Below are 12,300 nucleotides of genomic sequence, written 5' to 3' on the forward strand. Positions count from 1 at the left end.
GCACACACTGCCTACAGCTCTGTGCCAGTACCTCTTACAAGCTGCCATTTTCAGAGCTGTAGGCAGTTGTCAAAATGTGCACAAGGAAAGTAACCCACCACTAGGGATGAGCTCCGGTGTGTTTGCACACTCCATGCAGAGCCCGCCAGGAAGTCGGCACATCGCTACCCTAATCACAGGCAGGGAGACATTGTCCCAATGCTCGGCTGCAGAGATCGGGAAATGTCTCACTGCCTGTGATTAGCGCAGCGCAGTGCTGACTTCCTGGCAGGCTCTGCACGTGGAGTGTGCGAACACACCGGAGCTCATCCCTACCCCCACCAGCTGTCACACGAAGGAGGGAGGGGAGAAGCACAAAGGAGGAGAGGAGGGGCATCTAGAACATGTTACACCCTGAATCTAAGGTAAACGTATACATCTAAAATCTGACGCATGTTTGGTAACACTACAGAAACTGTTGGCAGGGTATTTTGAATCTGGTGCAGGACATTTGAAAGGGCCATATTGCCAATAAAGTGTTGCAAATGCTTTAGGCTGGGTTCACACTAGTACAAATTGGATGCAGAGAAATTCGCACAGCAGGAGATTGTGGCCGGCTCTCTGTGGAGCCAGTTCATACATCTCCGCAGCGCATCTGGTGCGATTTGCACAGGAGCTCTGTGCGTCTTTTGGTACGTTTTAGGTCTGAATTCAGCCAAAAATTTGGTCTGAAATCAGACCTGAAATGGTAAATGAGAACGCACCGTCCGGACTCCTGCTGTGAGCCGCTGCGTGCTCATATGTGAACCCAGGCTTAATGTATACTTCTGAATATGTTTGACTAATTATTTGTGTATTTTTTATAGTGACCTCAGTGATATACAAAGTGGGCTCCTTGTACAAGTGTGGAAGTCTGGTTGGATTTGGGACTCTGTGTTAGGCAATGTATGGATTCCACTACAATCAATTAAACATGCAACAGATGTAAGTACTAAAGGATCATAATTAAGCCTAGGTTCACACACACTGATGTGGGTTTGAAATTGTCAGCTGAACTCTCACGATTCAAACCTGCATGTCAGTACGACTTTGGGAGTGATTTCAGAGACATCTCTGTGGGTTCCTGCATAGATATCTATTGAAATCGCCCCCAAAGTCACCAAAAGTAGTGCAGGAACTACTTTTGGGAATCGCTGCGGCACCACAAAGTTAGCATTGCAGCGATTCGGATGGTGCCATTGCCAGCAATAGTAGGCGATTTGACATGTCAAATCGCATGACAAAACGGCCCAATGTGAACATGGGCTAAACGTACCAACAATTAACAAGCTGCACATTGGCTAAAGCTGAGTACACACTATACAATTTCTTTAGATTTACCAAAACCATATAATATGAGGTCAAACCTAAACACCTTTAATTTGTATGCAATCAGGCAGGTCCTTGCACTATACAGTTGAAGGTAAATCTTCAGGAAATCGAACAACAAAAGTTGTATAGTGTGTATCCATCTTGAGTGGTTAGCACGTACACCTGGCAGCATAAGGGTTGTCAGTTCAAATCCCAATCATGGCACAACCTGTCTTGAGTTTGCATGTTCTCCCTGAGCCTGTGCGGGTTTCATCTAAATATGTCCTGGTATGTGTAGGAATGTGATTTAGGGACCTTAGATTGTAAATTAGCAAATAGAGAAATCTGTTTTAGATATGCAGCATGAAATTCACACACATACAATTCAATGAGAGTGCCAAACAAGGGTCCAAGAGTCCAGGGCAATTTAAAGAGGAAGTAAACCCTCTTTTTTTTTTTTTTTTTAAATACCCTGCAAGGCAAAGGCATAATGAGCTAGTATGCATAGCATACTAGCTCATTATGAAGTACTTACCTGTGATCGAAGCCCCTGCATCGGTGCTCGCTCACCTCCTCCGTCGCCCCAATTTCTGCACGATTCACTTCCGCATATCGCGGCTCCGGCGCTGTGACTGGCTGGAGCCGCGATCACGTCACTGCCACGCATGCTCGCAGGTGCCGCTACTAACGGCATGATCGCTGCTAGCAACGGAACGCTCAGTGCGCCTGCGCGTCGTTGACATTGGTGATTTTTCTTTTGCAAATATCTCCTAAACCGTGTAGGCTTAGAAGATATTTGTTGCACCTACAGGTAAGTCTTAATCTAGGCTTACCTGTAGGTTAAAGTGGTCTGTAAGAGTTTACAACCACTTTAAGCACTTCAATACAGGGCACTTGTACCCCCTTCCTGCCCAGACCAATTTTCAGCTTTCGGTGCTGTCGCATTTTAAATAAGGCCCCTTTCACATTGAGGAGTTTTTCAGGCGGTAAAGCGCTAAAAATAGCGCTGCTATCCCGCCTGAAAAACTCCTGCACTGCAGACTCAATGTGAAAGCCCGAGGGCTTTCACACTGAGGCGATGCGCTGGCGGGAGACAAAAAAATCTCCTGTCAGCAGCATCTTTGGAGCGGTGAGAGGAGCGGCATGTATACCGCTCCTTCACCGCTCCTTCCCATTGAAAACAATGGGAACCGCGGCAATACCGCCCGCAATGCGCCTCTATAGAGGCGCATTGCGGGCGATATTAACTCTTTATCGGCCGCTAGCGGGGGTTAATACCGCACCGCTAGCGGCCGAATCCCGTGGTAATCCCGGCGGTATAGCGCCGCTATATTTAGCGGCGTTATACCGCAACCGCAGCTCCTGCCTCAGTCTGAAAGGGGCCTAACATTTGTGCGGTCATGCTACACTGTACTCAAACTACATCTTTATAATTTTGTTCACACAACTAGAGCTATGTTTTGGTGGTATTTAATCTACTAGGTTTTTTATTTTTTGCTAAATAAATGAAAAAAGACCAATCATTTTGAAAGAAAAACTTGTTTTTCTTTGTTTCTGTTTTAAAATGTTGAAAATAAATAATTGTTCTTCATAAATTTCAGCCAAAACATATTCTGATACATTTCTTTGGTGAAAATAACCCAAATCAGTGTATATAATTTAGTCTGTAGGAAAGTTATAGAGTCCACAAACTATGGTATATATCTGAAAATGTATCACTCCTAATATACTAATGGCCCTAAAATGCCAGCACAGTAGAAATACCCCCCTAATGACCCCTTATTGGAAAGTAGACAGTCCAAGGTATTTAGTAAGAGGCATGTCAGGTTTTTTAAAGTTGCAGTTTTTTGTCACAATTATCATTTTGTTAACCACTTAAGACCCAGACCAATATGCAGGTAAAGGACCAGGCCCATTTTTGCGATTCGGCATTGCGTCGCTTTAAGACCCCTTTCACACTGAGGAGTTTTTCAGGGGGTACAGCGCTAAAAATAGCGCTGCTATACCGCCTGAAAAACTCCTGCACTGCATACTCAATGTTAAAGGCCCGAGGGCTTCCACACTGAGGCGATCACTGGCGGGAGAGAAAAAAATCTCCTGCCAGCAGCATCTTTGGAGCTCCTTCCCATTTAAAACAATGGGAAATCGTGGCAATACCGCCCGCAATGCGCCTGCAGAGGCGCATTTCGGGCGGTATAACCCCTTTAATACCGCACCGCTAGCGGCCGAATCCCGCGACAAATCCGACGGTATAGCGCCGCTATACCGCCACCGCGGCTCCAGCCCCAGTGTGAAAGGGGCCTAACTGACAATTGCGCGCTCGTGTGCCGTGGCTCCCAAATAAAATTGGCGCCCCTTTTGCCACAAATAGAGCTTTCTTTTGGTGGTATTTGATCACCTCTGCGGTTTTTATTTTTTGCGCTATAAACAAAAATAGAGTGACATTTTCGGAAAAAAAAACAATATTTTTTACTTTTTGCCATAATAAATATCCCCAAAAAAGATATAAAAAAATATTTTTTTTCCTCAGTTTAGGCCGATACGTATTCTACTACCTATTTTTGCAAATAAATAAATAAAAAAAATCGCAATAAGCGCTTAACGATTGGTTTGCGCAAAATGTATAGCGTTTACAAAATAGGGGATAGTTTTATGGCATTTTTATTAATATTTTTTTTTTTTACTACTAATGGCGGCGATCAGCGATTTTGTCCGCCCTACGACATTAGGGCGGACACATCGGACAATTTTGACACATTTTTGGGACCATTGTCATTTTCACAGCAAAAAGTGCTATAAAAATGCATTGATTATTGTGAAAATGACAATTGCAGTTTAGGAGTTAACCACTAGGGGGTGCTGTAGGGGTTAAGTGTGACCTCATGTGTGTTTCTAACTGTAGGGGGGGCGGGGATGGACTTGTGATGTCACTGATCATCTTTCCCTATATCAGGGAACAGACGATCAGTGACACTGCCACTGTAAAGAACGGGGAAGGTGTGTTTACCCCTACCCGTTCTTCAGCTCCTGTGACCGATCACGGGACTCCGGCGGCGATTGGGTCTGCGGGTCCCGCGGCCGTGGTCACAGAGTTTTGGACCGGGTCGCGAGAGCGCGCGACCCACGGTTGGGCACTTAAAGAGGACGTACAGGTACGTGCTTGTGCTCAGCCGTCCCATTCTGCCGATGTATATCGGCGTTAGGCGGTCCTTAAATATTTTTTTTGTTACAATTTTTTTTAACACACTGTGACCAGAGCAATATGATGTTACCATTGTAACATTGTATTACTCTGGGGAAGTGTTCAGTTTTTTTTTTAACACGTGTTTGCTTAAAGCAGTGAATTGCATTGCTAGAAATATGCATTTCTCTTATCGTCCATGGACGGACACAGCTCCTTAAATCTTGACAAGTGGGTTATGTTCCCTGTTTACAGGAGAGGACTAGGCAGAAACATGTTAAATACATGTTATATTAACAGATTTGAACAGCCCCGCCCAAGGGGGCGGTCCCTCCAGACATAACCCTCCTCACTGCAGCATGCAGCCTCAGTTTCGTTCTGCCTAGCAAAGGAGAAGGACGTATGGCTCCCTTTGGGCCCAGCGCCCTGGGGAAAAGATTTTATTTTATTTTATTTTTATTTTGTCTTTTTGACTACTATCAACTGTCGGCTTAGAGACAGGCTGGATGCGCAGCAGGAGTGGCGTTTTTTTTTTCTGTTCAGTCTGAACTGGGCCCTGGGAGTTTTTTACTAATGGAGTCAGTGTAGCTTCAGTTTGTCTGCAAGGACAGGTGCTGCATGCACCTACATGTTTACACATTATGTAAATGTCTTAAGGTTTAAGAGAAACCTCTGAAAGACAGGGGGGAGCAATCAAACCTGAGTTCTAGAGCAGCCAGAAGCAATCAACCGCTGCTCCATTTATTATAGAGGAGCCAAAAAGAACTAAATTTGCCTATGTCCTAGCAACCAAACTAGGAGGGTGCTACATTTAGATGTGATCGATACCCCTGGGGCCATAATGGGTCAGTTGATAGCAAGTTTGCTTTTTCAGAACTTTGATCCTTGGTTCAGTTTTTACCAGGACCACCATCTGATTGGATTGTATATGTTATATGTATCTGTAATGGTTCCTCTGATTTTTTTCCACAATCCATTCATTCTATGTGTAGCTCAAATAATATTTGCTTTAAAGAGCATGTTTGTGTTTGAAGACACAAGACCTTTGGAAAAGGGGACTGGTGGGGAGAGATCCACAAGCATGCTGTAGCTTTGTGGAATTTGTCAGTGCTGTGCTAGTATTTTGGTAATCGCAAGTTGAAAGTTATCTCCTGCAGAGCATCGCAACACCACAAACACTCAAAACTACAAAAATGTAACTCCTGTAATAAAGATAGTCCAATGGTATCCTCTGACTAGTGATTTCTGACATTTCTTGAACTTTGCTAAACAGTATTTCAGATCAAACAGATCATTTATGCTCCAATCATTTGCATTATATTCAATGGTGACAGTATAGCATAAATAGAACTGGCCTTGAAGGAAAAATAAATAAAAATAAGGTCTTCCTTCCTTAAGCCCAGTTTCACACTGAACTCGCACGATTTCACTCCCGCTGGCAGGCCTGATTTCGGCCGCGATTTAAGAGACATCTGTGCAGGTTTCTGCACAGATGTCAATGTAAATCGCGGCCCGAAATCGCAAAAAGTAGTACAGGAACTACTTTTTGAAATCGGTGCAGCGCTGCAGATGCGGTGTTGCACCGATTAGGACGGTGCCATTGCTGACAATTGCCGGCAAATGCCGCCCATTTGACATGTCAAATCGCATCTCAAATCGTACCCAGTGTGAAACTGGGCTCAGCCCTGGTTCACATTGATGCTACTTTGAAATCGTGCTACTTCACTTGAAGTAGCGCTATTTCAAAGTAGCAAGATCAGCGCGATTTCAGCTGCTACTTGATAGACATCTGTGTGGCTTCATGCACAGATGTCTATTGAAATCGGTGCGGCGCTGCAAAATCGTTGTCGCGCCGATTGGAACAGTGCCATTGCCTCCAATAGGCTGTGACTTGTCATGGGATTTAATCTCTCAAATCGCATTACAAATCGCTCCAATGTGAACATAGGGTTAAGGTGAAATGTGACACTTTTATAAGGGTAGAATTCTAGGCTATTAGCTTTTTATTGCAGCATACTATAGTATAGTAAACAATGTTGCTTGTAAAAAAGTATGAGATTAAAAAAATTCTGTTTTCAGAAGCACCTGGCTGGTTATATTATGTAATATAATGGTGCATGTGTAAGTAAATATGTTTTAGCTGCTATTGAAGATTCCTTTACATAACTTGCTCTTTGAAAGTGCCGCAAAACTGGAGTTTATAACCCTAAAATTAATATTACACTTTTCTATCCACTTCAAAAGAGAAGCTTTATGCTCTTTATTCAGATAAAGAGGAATTCCTTCTCCACTTTCTAGACTTGTTGGGATGTAGGCCCAGTCCATTGGTCAACCTTACCGCCCTTTCCTCTTTGTATCTTATTCGGAGAATTAATCCAAGCCTCGCTCTCAGCGTTTATCACATTGTTGTCCATCATTAGAGAATGATCTGTTCTCTCCAACTGAACTGAGCTCCTCACCATGATCTGACTGGAAGAAGCAGACAAAATCCCTGGTCTCCTCCATGGGCTATAATCAGTGGTAAGAGGCTACCCTGCATTCCCCTCCAAAAGCCCCTGTCCTGATTGGGTCTGTCACAGGAGGGGGGCGGGTATAGCACGTGCAACAACTCTCCTTTTCAAGATGCAGAGCTCAGGAGAATCCAATAGCTGTCTTCTGGGAATACTATAAAGCTGTCAGACATGAGTAATAGAGCTAAACCTAGGAGGTATCAAGGACCTTGTTGGACTAAACTCATATAGGTAGATTCAGGTAGAGTTAGGCCGACTTATCAGTAGATAAGTCGACCTAACTCAGAATCTACGCCGACTTATGTTTAAGCGTATGCTCAAACAGAGATACGCTTAAACATATCTAAGATAGGACGGCTTGCTTTGATTTTTTTTTTGATTTTTTTTTTATGGTGGACCTCTGCTTTAACATGTTAAAGTTTATATGAGATTTTAGTAATCATGTTTACTACTTTAAATGATGAAAATTAGGGGTCTATTTATAAAAAAAAATATTTGGATGACTGTGACAAGCATTCACCCGTCCTTCACCAATTGCAACAATATTCTTAAAGCTAAATTCCAGGAAATCTGCTCCTTTGTAAAAAAATGATGGCACACTATTAGGTAGATTCAGGTAGAATAGTGCAAAGTTACGGCGGCATAGCTTAGCCTGTTTAGGCTAGCTAAGTTAGCTAGGCAAGTACATGATTCTCAATGTACTTGCCTGCTAATATACGGCGGCGTAGCCTATAGCGGGCGGGTGTAAGGAGCGCCGAATTCAAATGACTTGGAGGGGGCCGTGTTTGATGGTAATAAAGCTTGACCTCACGTTTTTGACGTTTTTTTTGCACTGCGCATGCGCCGGGCGACTACATTTCCCAGTGTGCATTGCGGTTACGTACGCAGCACGGGCCTATTGATTTCGACGTGGACGTAAATTCCGATTCGCCGACGACTTACGCAAACGGCGTAAAAAATTCGAATCTCGCAGCGGGAATGGCGGCCATACTTTAACATTGTTATTCCACCTAATAGATGAAATAACTTTAGGCCTACTAAGGCCTTACGGAAACGGCGTAAATCGACTGCGGCGGCCGGGCGTACGTTCGTGAATCGGCGTATCAACTCATTTACATATTCTACGCCGACCGCAATGGAAGCGCCACCTAGCGGCCATCCAAAATATTGCAATCTAAGTTACCCAGCATGCACCTCTCTTAGGAAAAACAGGAAACAACAGAGACTGAGCTTCACATGCCCTTAATTAAAATGAAAAAGGCCACAAGATCATGGAAGAAGATATTAAGTACGTTTTTTATTTCATTACTAAATAGATCGGGAGCGGCTTATAGATTTAATTGTTTATATGCTATATTCATGTGTAAAATTATGGCCATACCTCCACTTTAAGTAATTTTCCATATTTACTGCAGCTTTCATGAAAATAATACCTGATGATTCTTCTATGAAATTCCTTGTTCAGACAATACTTGTTATAGGCTGACAACGCTCTGCCCCATCCCATAGTTTGGCTCCTGTGTTGCCACTTTATCATATGAGCTACCTATGGAGACTTCTCACTTCAACACCCACTACACAGAAATGACATGCAACAATTGTGGGAGTGAATGTATGAAGTGTGCAAAGGGGCTGCAGGAGATCAACAACACTAAGATAAAACCGCTCCTCACCGACTGTCAAATGCCTTCTGAAGAGCTATCCAAATGTGAGACACTCTTCAGAGAACAACACTAGTGAAAACTAAAAGAAAAATATAAATCGCGCTACCTCAACCACCCTTCTTGGCAAACACAAACATATGCAAGTGGGTAATCTCTAGTGATATATGTGAAAGGCTAACTGCTAAATCAAAACTGTGACCTATGATGGCCGCTAGGGTGCAACATACAGCCACCTCAACACCCCTCAACGGTCATGGTGATGGTAAAAAAAAGAAAAAAACTGAAAAACAAATAACATTTGAATCAGAAACCATCAACTGAATATGAATTTGGGTCTGAATGGGTTAATAAACAGTCCAAAATATTGACAGTAGAAAGTCCATAAATAGCAGGTAAGATGTCAGACACCCGTGCATCTGTGCCACATTACAGATTAGTTGTAAACGTGTCCAAAAGAAAAAAGTGACATGTCCTCCACCAGACGTATAGATTGGCTTCTTACCGAATTTCCACGATCCCTTATGACAGGGGATAAAAACCAGCATATAATAGGTTCCAATCTCGCAGTTTCAGATATGCAGTCCTAATGGATCTCGTTTCCCAAGAAATTTCAGCAGTATTAATGCCCACCATGTAAGAAACAGTGACAGCTCCACATAGTGCATTAAATGTGTAGAAATGTATTTAAAGAAAAAATTGCACTTAGTTATGCAGTTAAAAAATCGCCTTGAATATAATGTGCCGGCCGGTACACAAAACTCTCAGGCACCCGTCCACTGGGGGAACGTTAGGAGCTTCTTGAGTGACGACAGCGCGCCACTCGCCCTACGTCCGTTTCGTAAAAAACGTACTTCTTCCAGGGGCACGAGCAGCGCGCTGCGTCACCTCTATATATAAGAACACAAATAAAACTAAGCCTCGCTCTGGTCTATGGCCACCTCCCCAACTTGCACACATGACAGGAAAAAGGGCTACAATATGGCGCCCAATATACTAGTGAAAACTAGCCCAACATGCTATCCAGTTAGGGTTTGCATCTACTTTAAATAGCTCATGTGCCCTCACTCATACACACATGTAAGGATGTTATTTCTTGTTGCCTATATTGAAAAATAGAACATTTTCTTTCCTCCTTTATTATGCAATATGGGAAATAAAAAGCAAAAAATTAAAATACTTTTTTTTTGTGCATGGCGTCCATAGCAATGCATACAGTAGGTTGTGTGATAACTGTCGTTCATTATTTTTTCTCAGGAAGGATCTGGTGAATGGTGGACTTTACATTCTGAAGTTGAAACCAATGGAAGTGAAGTGTGTGGAATCAGATCCCCGACCTCCCATGAAATATTATTGGATCTATTCTTTGCAGAGTCATATGGTAGGTGATAATACATTTGCACATAAGAATGTCATGAATTTCCTTGTAGAGCGATATTATCTCTTGCTATACCATTCCCATTACGTTTCCCCGTAGACAATAAGAGAATAATGCTGGCGATACTCCAACAGTCTATTTCTACAGAAAGATATTTCCTGTTCTTTGCTTACATTACACTCATAATGAGTAGACTATCCCTTTCACATCTTTGTACAGGGCTAATAGGACTTACATTGCAAAGACTGAAAGCTGCGAAATGTTGCCTCCAGTTATTTTCTACACACAAGAAGGGCCCAGATTGTTTTAGAGATGTGACACTTGATCTTAAGGAAGTGTGGTGTACCATTTTGTTCTATGATAAAGATATAACTAATGCTTTTGTGTATGTTGTATTCCTTTATCTGCTTCCTGCAAGTTACCTGTACTTTACTGTAAAGGGGAATTTTCATAGGAACAAATGGCAGATCATGGAAGATGTATTGACTTTCTCACTGGCTAATAAGAATATACGGGGTGTGTCTAAAGTGTCGTACACACAATCGTATTTTCCGACAACAAATGTGTTATAGCAGGGTTTTGTCGGAAAATCCAACCATTTGTATGCTCCATCGGACAATTATTGTCAGATTTTCCAACAACAAATGTTGGATAGCATGCTTTTTAAATTTTCCGACAACAATGGGCTGGATTCAGGTACCTTTGCGCTTTTTTTGCGGAGGCGCAGGGCAACGTTTTTGCCCTGCGCCCCCACAAATTTACTGCGCTACCCGCGATTCACGGAGCAGTAGCTCCGTAAATTGCGTGTGCGCTCTTTAAAATTGCCCGGCGTAAGCCCATCATGCTCTGTACCTACCCATGTGATACCTACCTACCTGGTAGGTATCACATGGGTAGGTACAGAGCATGATGGGACTGTGAGGCCTATATAGGTCCGATGCAAGGCGCGCATCCGTCATTTCAGCGAGGAGGACCGGCGAGTCAACATCGGGAGAAGGAGAGAAGTGAAGAACATGACGTCACAGCACGGAAGAAGAACTCATCACAGCACGGAAGGAGAAGACGTACAGCACGGAAGAAGACACCGGACAGCGAGACGAAGAACCGGGGTGCGCCGAGTCAACAACGGAGAGCGGCGAAGACAGAAGGAGAACCCCGGAGAGTTGAGAAGACCCGTCGGGATAGCGGAAGAAGAAGAGCCCCGCCGAAGACGCCGGAGGAAACCCGCCGGGGGGGTGGGGGCTTTTTTAAAAGCCACCCCCCCCCGGCGGTGGAAGAGAACCAGACGGCGGCCCCCACCCACCCGAAGACGTCAAAGAAGAAGCCCCCCCTGGTAAAAGAGCTAATAAAGAAGACAGGGGGCGGCCTCCGGAGCAGAAAAATAAAATATTTTAATACACTGTGTGGTTTATTTGTGTTTTTACCACTTTTCTTGCAGGTGAATGGGTAGGGGTACGATGTACCCCATACTCATTCACTTAGGGTGGGGGGCCGGTATCTGGGGGCCCCCTTATTAAAGGGGGCTCCCAGATTCCGATAAGCCTCCCGCCCGCATACCCCGACAACCAACGGCCAGGGTTGTCGGGAAGGGGCCCTGTCCTCATCAACATGGGGACAGGGTGCTCTGAGGTGGGGGGGGGCGCAGTGCGCCCCCCTGCCCCAGAGCACCCAACCCCCCCATGTTGAGGGCATGCAGCCTGGTACGGCTCAGGAGGGGGGGGGGGGCGCTCGCTCGTCCCCACTCCCTTCCTGGCTGGCCGGGTAGCGTGCTTTGGATACGGGTCTGGTATGGATTGTAGGGGGACCCCCTACGCCGTTTTTTCCGGCGTAGGGGGGCTCTCCTTACAACCCATAACAGACCTAAGGGCCCGGTATGCTCCTGAGGGGGGACCCATGCCGGATTTTTATTTAAAATCCGGCGGGGACTTCCCCTTCAGGATTCATAACAAACGCCGCACACGTGTAGAATTGGCGGGAATCCAAGTCGGATCTCCCGTCGCTTCTATGACGGCTCTGTCTCCATCGCGGCAAGCCAGCTCGGCGCTGGCTCCCGCGATGGGGCTCGTAGGTGCTCAATCTCGCTGAGAAAGAGAGCGAGATTGACACAAAATCGGATTCACCTTCTGTATAGCCGAATATTCGAGAAATATTCGCTAAATTCGAATATTCGTGATATTTTATCGAAATGAAATTTTTGCGAAATTTCGCTATTGCGAATGCGAAAATAATTGCGAAATTTCG

At 44.4% G+C, this 12,300-nt stretch overlaps 1 protein-coding gene across 1 annotated transcript in view; it reads left to right on the forward strand.

Annotated features, from left to right (window-relative positions):
- The window catches only part of LOC120931361 (protein unc-13 homolog B-like), a 292,922-nt gene that overhangs the window by 15,904 nt on the left and 264,718 nt on the right, over positions 1-12,300 (forward strand). The window contains exons 4-5 of the mRNA XM_040342718.1: positions 846-963; positions 9,939-10,062. Coding sequence (XP_040198652.1) covers positions 846-963; positions 9,939-10,062 — 242 coding nt within the window. The remainder of the gene's footprint in view (positions 1-845; positions 964-9,938; positions 10,063-12,300) is intronic.

This window comes from Rana temporaria, chromosome 3 (assembly GCF_905171775.1).
Source record: "Rana temporaria chromosome 3, aRanTem1.1, whole genome shotgun sequence".
NCBI lineage: Eukaryota > Metazoa > Chordata > Amphibia > Anura > Ranidae > Rana > Rana temporaria.